At 43.8% G+C, this 26,020-nt stretch overlaps 1 protein-coding gene across 5 annotated transcripts in view; it reads right to left on the bottom strand.

Annotated features, from left to right (window-relative positions):
- The window catches only part of GAK (cyclin G associated kinase), a 652,499-nt gene that overhangs the window by 206,549 nt on the left and 419,930 nt on the right, over positions 1-26,020 (bottom strand). For all 5 annotated transcript variants that reach the window (XM_033916764.1, XM_033916747.1, XM_033916757.1 and 2 more), the window contains one exon: positions 7,146-7,263. In XM_033916764.1, the coding sequence (XP_033772655.1) occupies positions 7,146-7,263 (118 nt within the window). The remainder of the gene's footprint in view (positions 1-7,145; positions 7,264-26,020) is intronic.

The following is a 26,020-nucleotide window of genomic DNA, read 5'->3' on the forward strand; positions in this document are numbered from 1 at the left end:
GGGCCCGGAGTTTGCTCAGCAGAATTTCCCAGACCACCACTTCCTCTCAACACATTGACACGCTGCCGCCACCACCACCACCATTAGAAACACCTCACCGGGTAGGCCAGCAATGCTTATAAACTTTATAAAACACATTATTATATTTTCTTATAAAGCACATATTTTAACTGAACTCTCTGACATCCTCAGCCTTGCCATTCATAAAAATAGAAGGAAGAAAAGTTCCCGTTTCCTTCTGTCTCATGTCCCCGGCCTATACAATATTTTTCTTCTGCAGACCCTTCAAAAGTCTGACCAAATCCTCGTTTCACTTGCATTATAAAGTACTGAGGATGCCATCTCTCTCCAATCCCAGGTCCTAAAGTCTAAGACAATAGCGCAAACTAGTGCTGCTCGATTCGATTCAACCTATTGAATTGCTTTTTCGATTCAACTTTCCTGCCCAATTGGGTGTTTGTTTGTTTTTTTTCAAACATCCTGGTGGGTTTATTTTATAGCTTTTTCACCCCCCTTTGGCTTCTCCTAACCACACTGGCGCTGTGGTGTAAATAAAATAAAGAAACAAAAAGGACTTTTCCTCTCTGTTAAATCCTAGCTCACGTTTGCGGTCTAACACCAGCTCTGACAGGATACACATTTCAAATCTGACATATTGTAATCACAAAACAGAAAATAAAATTAGTTTTTCTACCTTTTGTTGTCTGGTTATTTTTCAAATCTTGTTGGTCCAAGGCTCTGGTTGTCTTCTGATAACTTGCTTGCCAGGGTCTCCTTCTTCCTTCTTTCTGCATGCTAACCATCCATCTGCCATCTCTGTCCTCCCCATTTCCCTTCCCTCCCCGGATGTCTGGCATCTTTCCTTTTTTTTGTCTCCCTCCACAGATCCACCTTTTCTTAACTACCCTTTCATCCAGCAGCTCTCCCTCCTTCCCCACCACCCCAGGGTCCACCATCTCTCCCTTTCTTTTCCCAACTACCCTCCTATCCAGTATCTCTATCCCCCCCTCCACTCCATCCCTTGTGTCCAACTTCCTTTCTGTTCCTTCCCTCTCTAAAAACCATGGTCCATCATCTCTCTCCCTCTTCTCTATTTTCAGACCCATTATTTCTTCCCACCCAAAGTCTGGCATATGTGCGTCTCTTTGAAACCCCCCCATTCCCTCCGTGTATTTCTACACCAGGGCCCCCTCCCTGAAGGCCTGTCCCCCCCTTAAAGGTCTGCATCCCAACCCTGAATGCCTGCACTCCTCCCCGAAGGCCTGCAACCCGCCCGAAGGCCTGCACCCCCCCTTGAAGGCCTGTCTGCCTGCCTGTCCCCCCCTTGAAGGCCTGCCTGCCTGATCCCCTTGAAGGCCTGTCCCTCCCCCTTGAAGGCCTGCAACCCCCGAAGGCCTGTCCCCCCCCCCTTGAAGGCCTGCCTGCCCCCCTTGAAGGCCTGTCCCTCCCTTGAAAGCCTGCCTGCCTGTCCCCCTCCCCTTGAAGGCCTGTTCCTCCCTTGAAAGCCTGCCTGTCCCCCCCATTGAAGGCCTGTCCCCCCTTTGAAGGCCTGCCTGTCCCCCCCTTGAAGGCCTGCCTGCCTCCCCCTTGAAGGCCTGCCTGCCTGTCACCCCTCCTCCCCCTTGAAGGCCTGCCTGCCTGCCCACCCCATCCGGAAGGACCGCTCGCCCCCCTAGCCTCCCTGCACCACCTATAAAGCAGCCCGCAGCGAGATCGCGATGTCAGCGATCCCTGCGCTGCTTCGGAGCTGCTTCCTCCGCCGCGGTCCCGCCCCTCCTCTGACGTCAGAGGAGGGGCTGGACCGTGGCGCAGGAAGCAGCGCCGAAGCAGCGCAGAGATCGCTGACATTGCGATCCCGCTGCGGGCTGCTTCATAGGTGGTGCAGGGAGGCCAGGGGGGCGAGCAGTCCTTCGGGGGTGGGGGGACTGAACGGCAAGGCCGGGAGCACTCCCTCAGGGCTTGCACCCGGGGCGGACCGCCCCCCCCTTAGTGCGCTACTGCCTTATATGCATCAAACGGGTTTCGTTGCTCAAAGACATTCTTCAAATAATACTAGATTAGCATTCTATATGCTAAGTTTATCAAAAAACAATGAATGATCCGGCTTTCTCAGTCTCTTTGGATGCAGAGAAGGCCTATGATTGTGTGAAATGGACTATCATGTATCAAGCGATGGGTTGGTTTGGAATAGGATCCAGATTTATACAAATGATTCAAACCTTGTATAGTTCCCCTTCTGCCAGATTATCAATAATAATAAAACGCTAGAGCGCACATGCGCTCTCAAAAATTCGTGAGTCCTGGCGCCGTGAGGTGTGCTTCTGTGGCAACATTCTAATTGACACCTCACAGCGCTTAAAGGGGCTGGAGGCGCGTGCGCGCGACTGTGCTCTCTCCAAACCTCCCGGCTCTAGCGGCGTAGGCAGCACCAGTGGCAGCAACTGAGTGGTGGACAGCAGCCCCGCTCCGGCCGTTGACCCTTCACAAACCTCCCGGCTCCAGCGGCGTAGGCAGCACTATAAACACGCTGCTTTGCGCCCTTCTACTGCCGATTTCCTCTGCCGTGTCTCTGACGACATCATCGGAGACAGACGAGGCAGAGGAAATCGGCAGTAGAAAGCCGCGAAGCACCGTGTTTAAAGTTCTGCCTACACGGCTGGAGCTCCGAGGTTTGTCGATGGTGGGAGGGTCAGGAGCAGGCCAGATCAAGCACAATGGCAGTAAAAGAAGGGGGAGGGGCCGAACGGAGCAGGGAAGAGAAGGTAAGAGAAGGGAAAGGGGGGTGGGGGAAAATGCTGCTATTGCTTCTGCACAGGAAAGGGGGGGATAGGAGGAAAATGCTATTGCTGCTGCATAGGGAAGTGGGATGGAAATGCTGCTGCACAGGGAAATGGGGAAAAATGACAGACAGACAGCGGGAGGGAGGGAGACAGAAAGAAAGAAAGACACAGGGGCAGGGAGAGGGACAGAAAGACAGAGAAAGGAGGCCAGAGAGAGAGTCAGCGGAAGAGGGAAAGGGGGCTGCTTTGGGGGGAGGGGTGTGCTTGGGGCAAACAGCTTTGCTCGGGGGGGGGGGAAGACAGAAGGGGCCATGGAGATACAGGGAGAGGGAAAGGGGGCTGCTTTGGGGGGGAGGGGTGTGCTGGGGGAAGACAGAAGGGGCCATGGAGAGATAGGGAAAGGGGGCTGCTTTGGAGGGAGATGTGCTGGGAGAGACAGCTTTGCTCTGGGGGGAAGACAGAAGAGGGTCATGGAGAGACATTTGGGGGGAGGTGGGTGCTGGGGGCAGACAGCTTTGCTTGGGGGGGAGGGGGAGACAGAAGGATACAGACAGCGGCCAAGGAGAGAGAGATAAAGAAAAACAGACAGACAGACACATCTATTCTAGCACCCGTTAATGTAACGGGCTTAAAGACTAGTATATTAATAATACTTTTTCAGAACATTTTTGTCTGGAGAGGGGAGTTAGACAAGGATGTACCTTATCTCCTTTGCTTTTTGATATTGTTTTGGAACCCTTGTTATTGGCTATACAGCAGGCAAGGGAGATATAGGGGATTCCTTATGCAGGTTGAAAATATAAGATCTCTGCTTATACAGATATCATCTTGCTTCATTTGAAGAATCCTGAATCTTCCATTCTGCATTTACTGGAATTGATTGATAGATTTGGTAAACTTTCTGGGTACAAAATAAGTTGGAGCAAATCAGAGGTTCTTCCTTTAAATGTGCACTGTGCAAATTTAAAGGACTATTTGATCCATTCCCATTCCTTTGGAAGGAAGAGGGTATAAAATATTTAGGTATCATGATTCAAAAAAACATTGGAAGACACGATGACATTAAATGAAAAATCTTTATTGCTGAAAGTCAAAGAAATGTGTGAGCATTGGAACCCATTACAGCTCTCTTGGTGGGAGAAGAGTCCAAACTGTCAAGATGATGATTTTGCCTGTAGTTTGCTACCAAATGATTATGTTGCCAATTTATTTTCAGGGGTCCTTTTATAAGAAATTGAATGGAATTCTCACCAAATTTATTTGGCTGGGTAAAACTGCTAGAATAGCTTTAGTATCTTTGCAAAAAACAATTGTGGCGGGTGGGGTAAATTTTCCAAATTTTTATAGATACCATCAAGCTTTCATACTGCGTCAGGGTATGTATTGGATCCTTCCTGAAGTCTTGGAGCATCTTCCAGACTGGCTTTACTTAGAATGGCAACTTATGTCCCCATTACGGTTATCTGTCATCTTGGGATGTAGACTTTTTTAGAATCCCCTATCATGATGAATCATTGAATTGAATTGACAAATTTTACACAGTAGATTTATGATTGGAAGAAGAATGGAATAAAGTCAGATAAATAAATTAAGTTAGATAGTAATTAAATAGTTTTTAGGTGTTAGTAATAGATTATAATATTAAATATTAATTATTTTGGTAGGTAGTTTGGGACAAAGACGGTGATTTCACGAGGAGCAAGAGAAGATTGGTTTTCTTTCTCTTGAAGAAACCCCATTATGGAGAGATCTGCTCCATAAATCTGAGGCTTGTCCCTATATATAAAATTCAATAAAATACTAATTAGGACATAGTCTACTGTTCATTTTAACTTTTCTAAATGGTTTTGTGTATGCATATTTAATTAATATATAACCATTTAATCTTTTTGATCCCATTATGGTTATGTCATATGTTAAGTATCAAGTTACCCAGAATTTATAAGCACAATAGCATTCTTTTTGCCACATGGAAAACCTTAAAATTCATCAATAATTTAACATCTGTACCAGTACAACAATCCATGTGTCAATCCTTATGGTTGCACTCCAAGATTCAAATTGGTGAGTCTAAAACCCTCTGGAAGCATTGGCTACAGGCAGGCATACGCATGTTAGATAATGTGTTATCAAATGGGAAATTGCTGATTTTTCATGACTGCAACAATCATTCGACATTGCAAAGTCTCAAGCATATAAGTGGTTGCAGTTGAAGCAGGCCATTCAGAAGGGGTTCCCTGAGTTGCGTAATTTAAATAATCAGTATGGCTTGCCGGGCCTATGCTTCCAGACAGATTTGCTAGGGCATCAGGCAGCCAAGCGGTATAAATTCATATCTAACTATATGAATAAAACCCCAAAAACAAGCTTGAGAGACATTTGGAGCATTGAGATAAAGCAGCAGATTTCTACTACTCAATGGCCACGGATTTGGACTTGGAGGATGAACATAAGAACATAAGCAATGCCTCCGCTGGGTAAGACCCGAGGTCCATCGTGCCCAGCAGTCCGCGCACGCGGAGGCCCAACAGGTCCAGGACCTGTGCAGTAATCCTCTATCTATATCCCTTTATTCCCTTTTCCAGCAGGAAGTTGTCCAATCCTTTCTTAAACCCCAGTACCGTGCTCTGCCCTATTACGTCCTCTGGAAGCGCATTCCAGGTATCCACCACACGTTGGGTAAAGAAGAACTTCCTGGCATTTGTTTTGAATCTGTCCCCTTTCAACTTTTCCGAATGCCCTCTTGTTCTTTTATTTTTTGAAAGTTTGAAGAATCGGTCCTTCTCTACTCTCTCTATACCATCATGATCTTGTAAGTTTCTATCATATCCCCTCTAAGTCTCCTCTTCTCCAGGGAAAAGAGACCCAGTTTCTCCAATCTCTCAGCGTATGAAAGGTTTTCCATCCCTTTTATCAGACGCGTCGCTCTCCTCTGAACCCTTTCAAGTAACGCCATATCCTTCTTAAGGTACGGCGACCAATATTGGACGCAGTACTCCAGATGCGGATGCACCATCGCCCGAAACAACAGCAGGATAACTTATTTTGTTCTGGTTGTAATACCCTTCTTGATTATGCCTAGCATTCTATTTGCCTTCTTAGCGGCTGCTGCGCACTGTGCCGTCGGCTTCATTGTCATGTCCACCATTACCCTCAAGTCCCTTTCTTGGGTACTCTCATTCAATAACATCCCTCCCATCGTATAGTTGTATCTCGGGTTTCTGCTTCCCATGTAATACTTTACATTTTTCAACGTTGAACTTCATCTGCCATCTCGTCGCCCATTCCCCTAGTTTGTTCAAGTCCTTCTGCAATTCTTCGCAGTCCTCCTTAGTCCGAGCTCCACTAAATAATTTGCTGTCTTCCGCAAATTTTATTATCTCGCACTTCGTCCCTGTTTCTAGATCATTTATGAATATATTAAATAGCAGCGGCCCGAGCACCAAGCCCTGTGGAACACCACTCGTGACCGTCTTCCAGCGTCAGCATCTATGAGACAAACATGGTTTTATTTGTTACATAGAAGTTTTTGGACCCCTGTTCGTTTACAAAAGTTGGACTGTTCTAAGTCTAATAGATTCTGGCACTGTCATCTTGACGTAGAGACACTGGATCATTTATTATTCTATTGTCCTTTGACACTCAACTATATGGGGGCAAATCAACTTGATAATGGAATCCTCAATTCCATTGACCTATGAGAAGGTAATATGTGGGACATCATTACAGATTAAACCTTCATTAGATAGGCGCTCTTAGTGATTATGACTGGGATAGCCCTTCAAATGATCACTAAAAGTGGAAAAATTGGGACAGACTCCATTTTACCTTTTGGTGGGAATTTTTATGTTTATATTATAAATATGAGAGAATTAATTCGGAAACATCGTGCCATAATAAGCAGTTTAAATTAACATGGGGTCCATTGACAAATTTTGTTCATTCTGATTAAATTGAATTATACCTTTATTTTCCCTTTTAGATTGCATATCCAGAATGGGTGGGAGGGAGGAAGAGGGGATTATATACTTAACAATTGTTGTCTGGGATTTTAATTTCATGTATAATTTCATGATTTTCTTTTTGTTCTCAAACTAGGGTGGGAGGGAAGGTGGGGATAATTATTATGTATTAATATCTGATTAATTGTAGGTGCTATCGCTGATGATAATTGTATATATAATTTGTAAGCTCTGTTCTAGATTTGAAAATCAATAAAGTTAAAAAAAACCCACAAACATAAAAAATACATTGGATAACACTCTTTCCTATTTTAGGAAGCTTCAACAATGGAGATTAACCTTTTTCCTTGGACAACTATGAAAAACAGTACAAATGTTTAAGCAATAAAACAGTTATAGTTACCTTAGCTTGTAACCTTCCACCCAATGTTGATCGTGCATGGTAAATTACAATAAGAATATCTCCTTGAACAGTTACATTCAATGGTATTTCCGCTTTTCCGTCTTCAATTTTAAAATCCCTATAAAAATATGAAACAGAATCAACTATTGATGAAAGGAGGTATGGATGCCTTCCTACTAGCAGAAGGTAGAGAGGTATCAGCACTACTAAAATAACTTAATTCATTACCATCAGATATTGATCCCAGGTCCTTCAGGTATGGTTAATGGTGGTAATGGAAGATTAGGTTCTTACCTTCAATAATCTTCTTTCTTGTAGTCCCTGGAAGATTCAGTATGCAAGATGTCCAATCCATAGCTGCGAACCAGGTCTTGCAGAAATCTGTACACTTTTTTTCTCCATGTGATCCTCGTATCTCAGACAGAGGTTCCCTGCAGTTACGTCAAAAGTCAAACAACCTTACTGAAATAAGACAATAATAAAATAGGGGCACGGGGAACCTCTCCAAACAAATAAGAAATGTCATTTTCTGTTCTGCTCTGCAAGGAATATGAACACCATTAGCAGCCAAACAGGCAACACAGGCAAGGACATAGGAACAATATAGAATTAACCTGCTTTATGCAACGAGCATCATACTGGAAATCTGCTTTCGGCTAGGTATATATTCACCTAAGTAGAGCAAATCTCCCCACAGATCCATCTTCTGGCTGGAAGATACTTCACCCTAGAAGGATATAAACCAAGGAAGAAAAAGGCAAGAAAGTCAGTGAAACTGAGCAAATATAAAGGGTGGGCAGAACTGAATCCTATAGGGACTACCAGAAAGAAGATTATTGAAGGTAAGAACCTAATCTTTCATTCAGGTACATCCCTTCTGGATTCAGTACTCAAGGCAACATACCAAAGCAATGCAGTGTCTAGGAAGGGACAGAAGAGTCTACCCTCAACACTGAGGTCCCAAAGGCGGTATCAGAGTGAGCCGCACATCCACTTAGTAAAATATGGTAAAGGTTTGAAGAGAAAACTAAGTAGCCACCCTGCAAATTTTGTCAGGATGAATTACTTGAGATTCCGCCCATGAAGCTGTTATTCCCCTGGTTGAGAGGGCCTTGAGAGAGATTGGCAGCTGCTTACCGTGGGCAATGTAAGACAATGAAATGGCCATGTGAATCCAATGAACAATAGAGGCCTTAGAAGCTGGTTTACCTCATTGTGAATGGTTAGTCAAGACAAAGAGATGACAGAAAGGCAAAATTCATTGGTCTTCTCCAAATTACATTACATTAGTGACTTTTATTCCGCCATTACCTTGCAGTTCAAGGTGGATTAGGTTATCTGGACATTTCCAGAAGAGTTACACAGTTGAACGGGTTACTTTGGGGGACTGAAGTGCTTCCTGTGATGTTAGCTTGTTTCGATGGATTTCTTTTCTGAAAGTTTTGTAGTCTGGTGACGTGGTCAGTAGATTGGATACTTGGTGGTCTAGTTTCGCTGCCTGCGTGCCATCGTATATTTTTTTGTGTTTGACGCCTCTGATTGGGGGGGTGCATGAATGGTGTCTAGGTTCTCCTTTGCCAGGTTGTGGTAGTTCGGATAAGGCGGTTGTTCATATAAGCTGGGCTGTCTCCATTCATGGCTTTAAATAGTAGACAGTAGAATTTGAATAGTATTCTTGCTTGTATTAGGAGCCAGTATGAGTCGAGGTATGCGGCAGTGATATGGTTGTATTTCTTCAGCGAATAGATCAGTCTTAAGGCTGTGTTTTGTACTGTTTGTAGTTGTTTTATCATGACTGCGGGGCAGGAGAGATAGAGGATGTTGCAGTAGTCTAAAAGTCCTAGGACTAGGGATTGGACCATGAGCTGGAATTGTTTTCTGTCGAAGAATTTTTGGATTTGCCTTCCACACATCTAATCTGTGCAAGATTTGATCCTTACACTCCGACCCTGTGGAGCAAAAAGCAGATAAACAAACCTCCTGATTAACATTAAAGTCTGAAACCATAGTCAACAGAAAGGAAGGAACAGAGCAGAGGACAACTCCCAAATCTGTTATCCATAGAAAAGGCTCTCTACAGGAAAGAGCTTGAAGTGCAAAAATATGCCATGTGGAAACAATGGCCACCAGACAGACAGTCTTGATGGTCAGATCCAGAACAGAAGCATCTTTTAGTGGTTCGAACCAGGCCCTGCAGAACAGTATTAAGATTTCTTTTAGGAAAGGGCTGACGTAAAGAAGGGCACAAATGCAGTACTCCTCTTATAAATCTAGTCACATCTGGATGAGCTGTCAGCAAACAAACTACTGTGAGCCCAAAAACATGAAAGACCTGCTACTTGAACCCTAAGAGAGGCCACCACCAGTCCTTTATCCAGAACTGCCTGAAGGAAAGCAAGAACTGGAATGGGAGCTAACATAGGCTCCATCTGGTCTTTGGCATAAGAAGCCACTGTAGAGAGTTTCTTGGACTTCTAAAGCATTATGACCACATCAGAGTATCCTCTCCATATCAAGGTGGAGTGCTCAAGAGCCATGCCATAAGACCAATGAGCTGTGGGTTCTCCATGGGAACTGGACCCTGACTGAGCAGGTCGCGATGAAGAGGACGCTTGAGTTTTTACCCTGTTGAAGACGGATCAAATCCACATACAAAGGGTGACAAGGCCAGTCTGGAGCCACTAGGATCACCAATCTTGGATGTGATGTAATTCTGCGGATAACCCGACCGATGAGATGCCAACAAAAAGAACACAAAAGGAGCTCATGATATGGCCATGGCTGAACCAATGCATCCAGACCCACGCTTCCCGACTCTGTTCTTTGATTGAAGAAGCACCTGGCTTTCAAGTTTCTGGCTGAGGTTATCGAGTCCATCTGAGACCTGCCCCAGTGCCATACGAGACAGAACGCTCTTTGACTCTTTGGGGGGGGGAGGGGAGAGAGAGAGAGAGAGATCACTCAACCAGGTTCAGGACCTGATGACTGGAAATCTGCTTGCACATTGTCTATTCTAGTCATGTGCGCAGCGGAGAGAACCTGGAGGTGCATTTCTGCTTATCAGAACGGCATGTGCACTTCCTGACTCAGGAAAGCACTTCTGGTGCTGCCTTGTCGATTTACGTACACCATAGCATTGGCATTTTTTGAAAACACTCATACTAATTTTTCTTCCAGAGTACTTTGTAAAGTCTTCAAAGCTAGATGAATTGCACGAAGTTCCAGATGATTGATCGACCAATGTTTCTGAAATGGCGTCCATTGCCCCTGAAAGGAATGGGCCCAATAATGAGCCCACCAGATTGGCTTTGGTCATGAGAGTGATTTACTCCATGATCCAAAGAGGCTTGCCCTGCCGGAGATCCTTCTCCTGAATTCACCAGTGCAAGCTGCTGTAAGCTGGTTATGTCAAGGGGTGCAGCATCTGAAGGGAATGATGCTGAGGGACCCACCGAAAGAGGAGTGACTCCTGGAGAGACTGCACTCTAATTTAGGGCACAGCTTCTAAGGAGGCTAACATGGACCCCAACAACTGCAAATAATGCCAGGCTGTGGGAACCTGGAGCACCAGGAGATCCATGATCTGTTTCTGTAGCTTCTAGCTGCATGGCTCAGGAAGAAGTACATGACCCTGTAAGTACGTCGAACTGAACACCCAGATATTCCAATGTCTGGGACAGTGTCAGCTGGTTCTTCTTGAAGTTGACAATCCATCCTAAGCGCAGTAGCAGATATACCACAGTCTCCTCTGCTTGTCTGAACTCCAGCCAAGATGGAGCCCGGATCAGTCAGTCATCCAGATAGGGATAGAGCTGTGGAGGAATGCTGCCACAACTACCATTCTTGCCAAAATGGGCGTCCAAGAAACGCTGCAGGATAGTGCAGACTTTGGATTCCTCTCAAGCCATTTGGCCGGAGAATCCAAACACAAATCCAGAAGAAAGTGAAAAGTCTATCTTGTGCCCCTCCCACTGATTCAAGGATATTTGTGTCCACTACTGGTAAAACAGAGATAGCCTGCCTCCAATCTGAGGGAGCAGTGCTAGACTTCTGGCTTGACTTTTCGCCTTTTTAGGAGCTGCACTGGGACACAACTCTGACGATTGAGGGCATCTGGAATTGTAGTTGTAAGATCCACCATCTCTCCTTTTCTCAACTACCCTTTCATCCAGCATCTCTCTTCTGTATCCCTGTCCCTATTCTCCTCTCCCTGTCCCCCTTGTGTCCCTGTTCCTATGCTCCCTCCATGCCCAGCATTTTATCTCTGTTTCATGTCTCTCCCCATATCCAGCTTCTTCTTTCTCTCTTCCTTACCTCCTATATCCCCTTCCCCAGGTACAGGATTTCTCCTACTATCTCAACTGCCATCCTGCATCCTGCCTACCTACTTTGGAGCAGTATCTGTCCCTCTTGTACCCTTCCCCTTGTGGACTTGCATTTTTCTCTCCCTCTCTCCATTAGTCCAACACCTCTCCTCTGCTTTCCTCCCCCTCTTTTTGGTTTGGTCTCTCTCTTCCCTTCACCCCAGGTCTGGCATCTCCCCTCCCTTACTCCTTCTTCCTCTGCACAGGCCAGCCTCCCCGCCGCGAAGGCACTCTTCATCCCTCTCCCTCGATGGCTTGCTCCCCCCGCAAGCCTGCATGCTCCCCCCGTTTCACCGCTTTTACCTTAAGCTAATATGGCAGCCTGCAGAATCGCTGGTGCTATAGAGATCCCTGCAGCTGCCATTGTCCTCAGTGGCACGTTTCCTCTGCCGCGATCCTGACTCTGATGTCAGAGGAGGGGCGGGACCGTAGCAGAGAGAACGTGCTGCTGAGGACGACGGCAGCTGCAGGGATCGCTATAGCACCAGCAATCCTGCAGGCTGCCGTATTAGCTTAAGGTAAGAGCGGGGAAGTTGGGGGAACATGCAGGCCTTTCTGACTGACCCTCCCCCCTCAAGCAGGAACAGCAGCAGATGGCCAGCAAGAGGCAGCGCTGCCGCTCCAGCTCTAGAAAGGCACAGGGGTAAGGGTTGGTCATCGAATCGGGAGGCTGATTTTTTTAAAAAATTGAATCGATACGAATCGATTCACCTGATTCAAATCTGATTGGAATCAAACCTGATTTGAATTGTGAATCAGACAGCACTAGTCTGTATGCCTTACTAACCCTACTATCTACAGAGAGCTAAACAGGCATCCAAACAGAGCTCAGAATTAATATAAAATTCTGAGCATGCACAACTCTACTTCCATCCAACAGGCTGCTCAGTCTAAAATTTGGAATCATCTCCTCAGGAGATGGGTGGAATGGTAAACCTAAAACAATCTTTTTGTTAATGGAGGACACTGTTACAAGTAAGCAATGTTGCTTCATCTGTTGACTAACATGATTAAATAAGACAAACAAGTTGGTGACTCCCAAGTTTAGAGCTGAGGCTGTTGTTCTTCAGCAGTGAGACAGTTCCTTTAATACATACAACATTTGTGAATGATTCATATGGATAGATTGTTCAGTATGCTTCAACCAAGGGAACTGTCTTCGAGGACTGGTCCAAGCAGTAGTGTGAAGTATGAATAGAGAACAATGACAAGATAGTTGATTTGCAAATGAAATCTTCATTACCAGAGTGCAAGTGAGCTTTGGAAGAAGCTATGACTGATATGGTTTTACTGCCAGAAATGCTACGAGCATATTCATTCTGTTGTCTTTAGAGTTCTTGGGTATGTTTTATGGAACAATCTACCTAATGATTTGTGATACGAAGTATGTTTTCTAAAATGTAGAGCTGTTCTGAAAACCCATCTTTTATGCAATATCTTTTCTTATTGAAAATGTCATATATACAAACTAATAAACAAATTACCTGAATGTTGTACCACAGTCATCTTGTATATGAGAAAAAGAAAAACAAACAAACCAATAGTCCCCAGCAAATTTCATCACTTCACTATCAGACCTAGGCTTCAAGCAAATGGCCTCCCTCACTCACTCGCTCTGCTGGCCACAACTTAGACCTAATCTTTATTCAAAAGACACCACACAAACCCTAATATTCAAAAACCCTAAAATTCAAAAGACACCAAACCAGTACCCTAATAAACTTGAAACTTACCCTGGTCTGATCACCATCCGATCACATTCAACTACACCTATACAATGAATCAACTGTCAACCAGGAAGCAACCCCAATATAAGATGATAAACAACAATGATGCTATCAACTTAGAGGATCTCTCAGCAGGACTGTCAAACCTAGTGGCAACATCAAACCAAATTTTCAATCTGGTGATGAGGCTGCTGTGGACTGCCACATGGGGGTTAAAACCTTATACGAAGGGCTGGCCCCAATCAGAGAGATCAAATACTATCCCTGCAAATATTCCTCCCCTTGGTCTTAAAAACTAAGACAAGAGAACTAAGAAAAGTGGAAAGGACATGGTACAAATCCAGGATTAACAATGACAGGTCCAAATGGAAGGAACTGCATGAAAAATTATTAAAATGCCCCCTTAGAGGCTAAAAAGTAGCACTACTCCAAACTATTAAAGACCTCCAGCAGATTAAAAAAAAAACCCAACCCAAAAACATTTTTAAAATAACCAAATAGATACTCAACATTGCAAGGAGACAACTAGTGTCTCAACAGCGAAACACTCTCAGACTACTTTGCAGGCAAAGTAGTAAAAATACGGTCTCACCTTAACTCCACCATGCTACAGACATTGTCCCCTTGTGACTCAGACAAAATAATTAAAACTACAGCTGGGAACCTAACTCACTTCAAAACTGTCTTCCATGATGAAATCACCAAGATACTAGACAATATTTGCCCTTCCAACTCCAACCTAGACCTGTCTTGCCACGCCTCCGGTAGAGGCAAAAGACACCTTTGTATACTCCATTCTTCCTCTCATCAACACCTCTCTACAAACAAGTGTACTGCCCATAAACTGAAAGTCATCATATGATCTTGAAAAAAAAAAAACATGCTCAACCCTAACCTTGATCCCCGAGATCCTGGAAAAAACAGTGTTAAACCAATTGCTTTCCTTCATCAACTAAAAAGGAGTCCTATCCGCCTTCCAATCAGGATTCAGGAAATTCCACAGTACTTAAACTGTCCTTCTCGACATCATCAACTGCTGGAAACTCATGGGCAAAGGTAATGATATCCTTCTGGTGCTGCTGGATCTCAGTGTGGCAGTTTGACACTATTGACCATCCTCACCTCATTGAACGAGTCTCTGAAACTGGAATCAGACACTGCACTACGATGGTTCACCCCCTTCCTGAATAACAGATCCCAAAGCGTTCTGCTCAACAACGTGCTATCGAATATGGTGTTTCAAATTAGGATAAAACAAGTTTTGGAAAACTTGCACTGTAAGGATAACTATGGTAAACTGTAACCTGTTAACTGTATACTGTAACCTGTATATTATATATGTTTAACCTGTGTATTACTGTATATATATACCGTAACCTGCATATTATATGTATGTTTAACCTGTAGCCTGTTCAGAGCTCTTTTGGGAAAACGGGATATAAATCAAATCAAATCAATAAAATATAGGATTTTACACCTCCCCCCCCCAAAAAAAAAAGCTATTCCTCCCCCCAACATCACCCCTCCTTCTCTCTTTCAACTACAATCTACTCTCAACCAGCCAGAATAATTTGATAGTGAACACATACTACAACGCATTTATAATAATAAAAAAATATACTACCTTATATCATGGGGAGCTGAACTCTTATACTTCCCTATCCTTTAACTGACCTGCCAGATAGTGCTACTATGTCTAAACCAACCTTACAACCCCACCCCTGCAACCTACCCATCATCCATCATCTTCTACATGTATTAAAGAGAAAAGGAAAACTAGGATAACATGGGAAGCTCCCTCACACATAAAGATCCACCTTTTAAATAAGAAAAACAATTCCTAAATTTGATATTTCAGAGGCCTTTCTGGGAGCTGAACTGTAATAATATAAACCAGGGGTGTCCAAAAGGTCAATCGCGATCGACCAGTAGATCGCAAAGGAAATGTGCGATACTCACATTGCCTTTGCATTTCTTCCAACGCCGCAACAGGCCAGCAGCAATTACAAAAGTAACAGGCATGCCAGCCTTCCCCCCCCATCAATCAAATCTGACATCAGAGAGGAAGTTCTGGGCCAGCCAATCGCTGCCTAGCTGCCCCGAAACTTCCTCTCCAACATCAGAATTGACTCAGGAAGAAGGCTGCTGGTCTGCTGCAGCATCAGAATACAGGGAGAACTCAGTGGCAATGGCTGTGTCAGTAGTGGCTTGGGGTCTGTTCCCAGACGTCGACGGTGGCTTGGGGGCCTGTTAACAGATGACAGCCCCAGCGGTGGCTTGGGGATAAAGAAATGGGAGACAAAGACAGGGAGGCAGAACAGCGAGACAGAAAGACAGACAGAAAGAAAGAAGGGGGGTATGGAGACAGAAAGAAAGGGGGGCAGGGAGACAAAGAAAGAAAGGGGGGCAGGGAGACAAAGAAAGAAAGGGGAGGGGGCAGGGAGAGAGGAAGTAAAAGTTGGACTCATTGAAGGACAGAGATGTTGGTTGGGGAATGGAACGAGGTGTGGAAGAGACGAAGCATGCAGGAGGCAGAAAGAAGGGAGAAAATATTGGATGCACAGTCAGAAGAAGAAAGTGAAACCACAGACTCATGAAACCACCAAACAAAGGTAGGAAAAATGATTTTATTATCAATTTACTTATCAAAATGTGTCTGTTTTGAGAATTTATATCTGCTGTTTATATTTTGCACTATAGCCCCCTTTTACTAAACTGCAGTAGTGGATTTTAGCTCAAGCAGCCTATGAGCATCGAGAACAGCGAGGGGCATTCAGCACAGCTCCCTGCACTAAAAACTGCTATCGCAGTTTAGTGAAAAGGGAGGGGGTATATTTGTCTATTTTTGTATAGTTGTTACTGAGGTGACATTGCATATTTTAAAGTCATCTGCCTTGACCTCTTTAAAAAAAAACAGAATATAAATGATAATTAACATTTTCTCTGCGTACAGCACCCTAACTGAGACTAGCCCTACCTACATATGCTCTTGTTCACCAGGAACTTGTCTAACTTTGTCTTGAATCCCTGGAGGGTGTTTTCCTCTATGACAAGACTCTGGAAGAGCGTTCCAGTTTTCTACCACTCTCTGGGTGAAGAAGAACTTCCTTATGTTCACATGGAATCTATCCCCTTTCAACTTTAGAGAGGGAGAAGAGGCCCAGTTTCTCTAATCTTTCACTGTACGGCAGCTCCTCCAACCCCTTAACCATCTTAGTCGCTCTTCTCTGGACCCTTTCAAGTAGTACCGTGTCCTTTTTCTTGTACGGCGACCAGTGCTGGACGCAGTACTCCAGGTGAGGGTGCACCATGGCCCGGAACAGCAGCATGATAACCTTCTCCAATCTGTTCATGATCCCTTTCTTTATCATTCCTAGCATTCTGTTCATCCTTTTTGCAGCCACTGCACATTGCGTGGACGGCTTCATTGACTTGTAGATCAGAACTCCCAAGTCTCTTTCCTGGGAGATCTCCCCCAATACCGCCCCGAATTTCCTGTATTCGTGCATGAGATTTTTGTTACCGACATGCATCACTTTACACTTATCCACATTGAACCTCATCTGCTATGTCTATGCCCATTCCTCGAGCTTGATTATGTCACTTTGCAGATCTTCGCAATCCCCCTGCATCTTCATTACTCTGAATAGCTTCGTATCGTCTGCAAATTTAATCACCTCACTCATCGTACCAATTTCCAGGTTGTTTATAAATATGTTGAAGGGGACGGGTCCAAGCACCGAACCCTGTGGCACTCCATTCGTGATGCTTTTCCAGTCCAAGTATTGTCCATTTACCCCCACTCTCTGTTTCCTATGCTCCAACCAGTTTTTAATCCATGTGAGTATTTCACCCTCAATTCCATGGCTCGCAATTTTCTGAAGTAGCCATTCATGCGGAACCTTGTCGAATGCCTTCTGAAAAGTCCAGATATACAATGTCGACTGGGTCGCCCTTGTCTGTCTGCCTGTTTACTCCCTCAAAGAAGTGCAGCAAGTTTGTCAAAGAAGATCTGCCTTTGCTAAAACCGTGCTGGCTGATCCTCATCAGACTGTGTCCGTCAAGGTGATCAATGATGCCTTAACTGAAAAGGACCAAGCATGAAGTCTAGAAATACTCATTGACTCCAACCTGTTGCTTTGCAACCATCTCTCTCAGGTGGTATCTTGCTCATTTTACTACCTACGTCAACTCCCAAAAATAAGAAACTGCTTCTCTAAGCCTGACTTCACCCAGCTACTCTATGCCTTAGTCCTTTCCCGCATGGACTACTGCAACACTCTATTCAACGGTCTCACGGTGAACAGCATGTAAAAAAACACAGCAATCAGACTTCTAAAAAACTTCTGTGCCCGTGATCCTGTCTCCCAGGCTCTATTATCTGTTCACTGGCTGCCCGTGGCCAAATATTGTGTCTTCAAGGGCTTGATGCTAGCGTTCAAATCTTTGCACGACATGGCGTGGGACTACATGATGGCAAAGCTTCCTCCATACGTGCCAAACTGGACCCTCTACTCTCAGGATGAAATATGCCTCAAAATACCTCCTGGTTGTGCCCTTCAACTGCAAACTGCTAAACAATGTTCCTACTCCCACTTCATACCAAGCCACTGGAACCAACTGCCCCTCCTTGAAGGATTCCTAAGCTTTAGTAAAGCAATAAAAACATACCCCTTCACATAACTCCCCTGCCCATGACCAATGGATTACAAAGAAATGTATACTGATAATAGATCCCAATATGTATCACATTAGAAAAAAACTGATATTGAAACATCTTCCATTATAACTATGGCAAATTTAACTGTACTTTAGGTATATTGGTATTAGATCCCTAATGTGTGTCTAGGTAGGATAAAAACTTGTATTGAAAAACTAGTTGTAATGCCAATATAGATAACATTATAATAATCTAACCAGGATAGTATGATAGATTGGACCAAAACAGAAAAATGTTGTTGATGGAAAAAAGTTCTAACCTTCCTCAACATTCGTAAACTAAAAAAGCACTTCTTAACAAAATAATGTATTTGATCCTTGAAAGTAAGAGAGGAATCAATGAGAACTCCCAGTATCTTAGAGCAGTTTTCTTCAACCTTTTTATACCTATGGACCGGCAGAAATAAAATTATTATTTTGTGGACTGGCAACTACTAAGACTGAAATAAAAAAAAACATTTCTGCCCCGTCTCCACGAGCTCAGTCTCCGCAAACCATCTGATCCCATCCACACAAGCCTCAGTTATGACTTTATATTGAACGTATTTTCTTAAAGTATTAAAAGAAACAATATTCTGTAAATTGTCATTTTATAAATACAAATAATACAGAGCAAGGATCAACAAAAACCCTGTCTCTCCTCCCCTTCACATATAGCCCCTCTACTATCAAGAAAACTGAATAAGCCAAATTATTACAGAATGCTACACAGAAATATCATGCTAACAGAATACCGCAGTCACACATGACAGGAATAGTGTTAGGGGAATGCAACTAGGGCAACTGCCCCCTTGTCAGAGAGATCTGTAAGCCAGCTGGAAGCTAAAGCAGCACTGCCTGGGCTTAGTAGTCCCCAGTTATGTCTAACACCAGCTCTAGCAGGATATATATTTCAAATCTGATATATTATAATTACAAAATAGAAAATATTTTTTCTACTTTTTGTCGTCTCTGGTTTCTGCTTTCATCTTCTTTTCACTCACTTCCTTCCAGTGTTTGCCCTCTCTGTCTCTTCAATCTAGTATCTGCCCCTTCCATCCACTGTCTGCCTTCTCTCCCTTCCATATGGTATCTGTCTTCTTTCTATGCCCCTCTCCCCTTTCCATCCAGCATGCTTTTACATGATTCATTCTGCTCTCTTCATTTTTCTCCCTTCTATACCAGACCTAGCATCTTTGTCCCTCTCTCCTTATTTCTCTGCTGACCCCCTTTCCAGCATCAATCGCTCTCGGTGTCAGGTCAAAAGCGCGCCAGGACAAAGGCGCGCGTCACAGAAAATTACTGTTTTTAGGGCTCCGACAGGGGGGGGGGGGCGTGAGGGTGGAACCCCCCCCACTTTACTTAATAGAGATCGTGCCGCGTTGTGGGGGCGTTTGGGGGGTTGTAACCCCCCACATTTTACTAAAAACTTCACTTTCCTCCCCTTCCCTCCACTCTCTCCCCTCCTAGCAGCTCTCAATACTTGCCTGCGATTCACTTAGGCAGCCTTGGGTCCTTTGATGGGTTGTGCCGGCCTGAGGAAAGGGGAAGTTGCATTATCAGAGGAGGGCCGCGACTCAGCAAAAGCCCCAAGGCTGCCGAAATGAATCACTGCGCTGGCAAGTACCAAGAAGGTACTGCTGGGAGGGGAGAAAGCCACTGTTGGAGGCTCCCCATGATCTCGCCGGCCCTGCAAGGACCAGCAGGAAATTTCAACGCGTCGATCTTGCCGGTCTTGTGCGGACCGGCAGGAAATTTCTGCAGACTGGCGGTTGAAGAAAACTGTCTTAGAGGAGAACTCAATCTGCAGTGAAACCCTAGATTCCAGAAAAACAAAGGGAGGAAGACAGTCGAGTTTTGGGCAAAGCCACAAGAGTTTAGTTTTTGCTGGACAGACATAGCCCAAGCTTGAAGTTTAGAAATACAATGATTTATTTTAAAAGCTAAATTGGTAATATCTGAGTCAATCTCTACCAATATAAAGATATTATTCGCATAGGTGAAAAGTGTTTCCCAAGCTGACAACCGAGTCTTACATCGGTCCCTGGGAAGATGGTTGAAGCACTAATTAAGGATAGCATAGTCCAACACCTGGATACTCATGACCTGATGAGAGCCAGTCAATATGGCTTCAGGAAGGGGAAGTCCTGTTTGACGAATCTACTTCAAGTCTTTGAGATGGTGAACAAACATATCGATAGCGCAGAACCGGTGGATATAATATACTTGGACTTCCAGAAAGCGTTTGACAAAGTTCCACACGAAAGACTTCTCAGAAAATTACAAAGCCACGGAATAGAAGGGGATATACTGAGATGGATAAGCAAATGGCTGAAGAACAGAATGCAGAAGGTGTGCATAAATGGGAAGTTATCGGACTGGGAAAAAGTAACTAACGGCGTGCCACAGGGCTTGGTTCTTGGGCCCATCTTATTTAATATTTTTATAAATGACCTGGAAGAAGAAACGACCAGTAAAATCATCAAGTTTGCTGATGACACCAAGCTAAGTCAGGCAATCAGGTCACAAAAGGACAGCGAAGAGCTCCAGAGAGATTTGAACCAACTAGAAAGATGGGCAGAAAACTGGCAGATGAAGTTTAATATAGAGAAATGCAAAGTGATGCACCTGGGCAGAAAAAACAAGGAGCACGAATATAAAATGTTAGGTGTAAAATTGGAAAAGTGCGAGCAAGAAAAGGACCTGGGGATACTAATAGACAGGACCCTGAAACCGTCGGCTCAATGCTTAGCAGCGGCTAAGAAGGCAAACAGGATGTTGGGCATGATAAAGAAGGGAATCACGAGTAGATCAGAGGATGTCATAATGCTGCTCTATAGAGCAATGGTCAGACCACACTTGGAATACTGTGTCCAACACTGGTCTCCCTACTTAAAGAAGGATATAGCAATACTGGAGAGGGTGTAGAGGAGAGCGACGAAGCTAGTTAAAAATATGGAGAACTTGAGCTACAATGAACGCCTTGGAAAACTGGGATTGTTCACCCTCAAGAAGAGACTTTTAAAATACTAAAAGGAATCGACAAAATACAGCAAGAAACAACGTTATTCACGTTGTCAAATGTGACTCGGACAAGAGGACATGGACTGAAACTGAAGGGAGACAGGACCAGGACAAATGTCAGAAAATACTGTTTCACACAGCGAGTGGTGGACGCCTGGAATGCACTCCCGGAAGAGGTTGTGGCGGAAACTACCATTCTAGGATTTAAGGACAAGTTGGACGCACATCTTCTTGCAAGACACATTGAGGGATATGAGTGACCAAGGTCCTCGTCGGGGAACACCTAGCTGAGTCTTCGCGGTTGCGGACCACCGGACTAGATGGCCCCACGGTCTGATCCGGTGCGGGCATTTCTTATGGAGAAAGCAGAGAGCCCTGGGGGACTTCACAAGGAGGCCACCAGGAATTGGAGATATCACCTTCAATACTGACTGAATAGGAACGAGATGATAGAAATTTAGAAAACCAATCAAGAACAACCTGATCAAGACCAATATATGAAAGTCAATGAAGCAGAATGTTGTGATATACTACATCAAATGCCACAGATAAATCGAACTGAAGCAAGAAAGCATATTTGTTTTGTAATTGTAGTTGCTAAATTTTTGAAAGAAGAGAAATCAATAAAATTTCAGTGCTAAAATTAGAACAAAATCCATGTTGGAATGGTTGGAGTAAGGACAATTTCTCCAGATAGTTAGTGAATTGACTAGTGATAATTGATTCTAACATTTTTGTCAGCAAAGGTATGTTGACAAATGATGACTGGAGTGAGGGAATCTGAAAAAACTTCTGGGGCATTGTTATCTGGTGGTGTAGACTTCAAAGTTATTAGATTTCTAGAAGTTGTTTTCTTATAAGAAGGTTTTCTGTTACCAAAAATAACAGGAATTTTCTGACCCAGACAGGAACAATCTGCTAGAGTAGAAGCCCAACAAACTAGAATATAATTAAAACAGATAGATAAAAAGACAATAATATCAAATAGAAATGATCAAGCTAAAAATGCTTTAGAAATAAAACTGATAAAATAGCATAAAAATAATCAAACTAAGAAGGACTCAAGAATTAGGACTGGCAAAATAGTTAGATCCTGTTCAAATGTTTTACAAATAAGAACCTGAAGGCTTTCTATAGATTTTGAGTCTATAAGGTGAAATTTAAAGTATTCCTTTAAGATTATTGTGATTTCACCTCCTCTTTTCGAGGATCTAGCTAAAGGAATAATTTTATAATCTGTGGGAAGAAAATCTTGGATGACATCATCATCAGAGATTAATCAAGTTTCCATCATGACCAAAATATCTAAATCATTTTCTTCTAACCAATCCTTAACAAGTTGGGCTTTATTCCTAATTGATAGCATGTTTAAATATGCACAGGAAATATTGTTAGATTCTAAGTTTGGTGGGGGGGTCTGTAGTAGTGATGTTTTTTTAGATATTGTCTTTTTTTTAATGGGTCTGAATGAATGGTGAGAGTTGATCACTTGGATGGGAACAGTCGTACAAGGTGCGGGATAAGTAATTGGACCTGTCTTAACATGTCTATTAAAATAATAATGAACTGGAATAGGTTTGATCATCAGTGTGTGAGAAAACCAAGTTCTGACATAGATTTGGACTGAAATGAGAAAGATCAGAAAACATTTCCAAGATAAATCCACCTTCTTTTTTTTTTTGTTAAATAGTGAAAAGATGGTTACCACTATCTGTCCACCAACCAATTGAATGTACTGGTAATGGCTATCAGCAGTTAGGTAAAAAAAAATATTTTAGAATGAGTACTTGTTTAATGAGAGGTCTCAGTTCAAGTGATTCTTAAGCTGCTTCCTGTGAGACTTGTTTAATGAGAGGTCTCAGTTCAAGTGATTCTTAAGCTGCTTCCTGTGAGGAACTGGACAACTTTTTGGGGGAAGAACAAGCTCTTCAGGAGGGACGGACTACACCTGAGTAAGGCAGGAATGAGGCTGCTAGCAAACAACGTCAATAGAGGAATCGAGCAGTCTTTAAACTGAGAAGAAGGGGAAAGCCGATAGTCGACCTGACGTCGATGGTTCGGACAAGAGTATCCAAAGAAGATACTGAGCGGGAAAAATGCTGGGAACAAGTAAGAGACGAACAACAGAAACTGTTGACCAACAAGAAGGGCAAACAGATAAAATTAGAGGAACAGGAGAGATTGGGAAAACAGGTTGCAGACGAAAAAGATGCACCAAAAAATGAGGAAGAAAGGAACAGAAATCAGGGACTGGCAGCCCAGATAGGGGATGGCAAGAGGAGCAAAACACATGTAAAAATAGCTGAGAAAAGAAAAAACCGGGACTTAAATTGCTTGTACGCAAATGCAAGGAGCCTAAAGTCTGAAATGGGAGTATTAGAAGTCATAGCCAAAAAAGAAGACCTAGACATCATTGGAATAACGGAAACATGGTGGAACGAGGATAACCAATGGGACGTAGTACTGCCAGGGTACAAACTCTATAGAAGACACAGGACCCACAAGAAGGGTGGAAAAATAGCACTATACATAAAAGACACCATTCCCTCGTCCACAGTGGATATAGAACCAAAGGCGGAAGGATTGGAGTCATTATGGGTTAAATTACCAGGAAAAAATGGCCTTGACATAAGATTGGGTCTATACTATCGTCCACCTAGACAAACGGAAGCAAACGACAAAGATCTGGCAGCAGAATTGAGGCGGGAAGGCAACAACAGGAACATGACAGTAATGGGAGATTTTAACTACCCCGGGATAAACTGGAATATTGGAAACTCGAACTGTGCGAGGGAAACAGAATTCTTAGAGGCTGTGAGGGACTGCTTTATGGATCAGCTTGTCAAAGAACCAACAAGAGGAAATGCCACTCTTGACCTAATCCTCAACGAAATTGGGGGACCTGCAAAAGAAGTGGAAGTAGTAGGACCACTAGGAAACAGCGATCACAACATGATTCAGTACAAATTAGGAGTAGGTACAGCAAAAGGGAAGAGAACCACAGTGACAACGTTCAACTTCAAGAAAGGGAACTATGATGCTATGAGAGCAATGGTAAGGAAAAAACTCACAAATAGCTCAAGGAAAAGAGAAACTGTAGAGCAAGCCTGGTCTCTATTCAAGGGCACAGTGCAAGAAGCACAACATATGTACATCCCCAGATTTAGAAAAGGGTGCAAAAAAAACCGAACAAAAGACCCCGCATGGATAAACAATGAGGTGAAGAAAGCGATAGGAGACAAGAAAAATTCATTCCGGAAATGGAAAAATTATCAAACTGGGGAAAACTGGAAGGAACACAGAAAACGCCAAAGAGAATGTCACCAAATGGTTAGGAGGGCGAAAAGAGAATACGAAGAGAGGCTGGCCAGGGAGGCAAAAAACTTCAAATCGTTCTTCAGATATGTTAAGGGGAAGCAACCGGCGAGGGAGGAAGTAGGACCGTTGGATGATGGAGACAAAAAGGGAGTGATAAAGGAGCAAAAAGAGGTAGCCGACAGGTTAAACAAATTCTTCTCGTCAGTCTTCACAAGCGAGGACACATCCAGTGTACCAGAACCCGACGTGATCTTCCATGGTGATCAAGAAGAAAAACTGTCAACAATAGAGGTGAGCCATGAGGATGTCCTCCAACAGATCGATAGGTTGAAAAGCGACAAATCACAAGGCCCGGACGGAATCCACCCTAGGGTACTAAAAGAACTAAGAAATGAGATAGCGGGAATACTCCAACGAGTTTGCAACCTATCCTTGAAAACTGGAGAGATCCCAGAGAACTGGAAGATAGCAAATGTTACAGCTATCTTTAAAAAGGGGTCAAGAGGAGACCCGGGAAACTACAGGCCGGTAAGTTTGACATCGGTTCCGGGCAAGATGGTAGAAGCACTGATAAAGGACAGTATCTGTGAGCACATCGAAAAAAATGGGCTGATGAAAGCAAGCCAACATGGCTTCTGCAAGGGAAGATCGTGCAAAACAAACTTACTGCACTTCTTTGAGGGGGTGAACAGCCAGTTGGACAAAGGGGAACCCGTAGACATCATTTACCTCGACTTCCAAAAGGCATTTGACAAGGTACCCCATGAGCGGCTACTTAGGAAGCTGTGGAACCACGGGGTGAAAGGGGACGTACACAGATGGGTCAAACACTGGTTGGCAGGCAGAAGACAGAGGGTTGGAGTGAAGGGTCACTACTCGGGCTGGAGGAAGGTCACGAGCGGAGTTCCGCAGGGGTTTGTACTAGGACCGCTGCTGTTTAATGTATTTATTAATGACCTGGAAACGGGGACGAAATGTGAAGTTATAAAATTTGCGGATGACACTAAACTCTGTAGAAGGGTTAGAACAACGGAAGAGTGTGAGGACCTACAAAGGGACCTAAACAAACTGGAGGAGTGGGCGAATAAATGGCAGATGAACTTCAATGTAGGGAAATGTAAGGTCATGCTTATAGGGAGAAAGAACCCGATGTTCAGCTACCAAATGGGGGGATTAGTATTAGAGTGAAGTAACCTTGAAAGAGATTTGGGTGTACTGGTGGATACAACAATGAAGTCAACGGCACAATGTGCAGCAGCCGCGAAGAAGGCTATTACGACCAGAACAAAAGAAGTCATCCTGCCGTTGTATCGGGCAATGGTGCGCCCGCACCTGGAGTACTGTGTTTAGTATTGGTCACCGCACCTTAAGAAGGATATGGCAATACTTGAGAGGGTCCAGAGGAGAGCTACACGAATGATTAAGGGCATAGAAAATCTTACATACACTGAAAGATTGAAGAGGCTGGGGCTCTTCTCCCTGGAAAAGCGAAGACTCAGAGGAGACATGATAGAGACCTACAAGATCATGAAGGGCATAGAGAAAGTAGAGAGGGATAGATTCTTCAAACTTTCAAAACATATAAGAACAAGAGGGCACTCGGAAAAATTGGAAGGGGACAGATTCAAACAAATGCTAGTAAGTTTTTCTTTACCCAGCGTGTGGTGGACACCTGGAATGCACTTCCAGAGGACGTAATAGGACAGAGTACGGTACTGGAGTTCAAGAAAGGATTGGACAATTT

Source organism: Geotrypetes seraphini, chromosome 1 (genome assembly GCF_902459505.1).
Source record: "Geotrypetes seraphini chromosome 1, aGeoSer1.1, whole genome shotgun sequence".
Taxonomy (NCBI): Eukaryota; Metazoa; Chordata; class Amphibia; order Gymnophiona; family Dermophiidae; genus Geotrypetes; species Geotrypetes seraphini.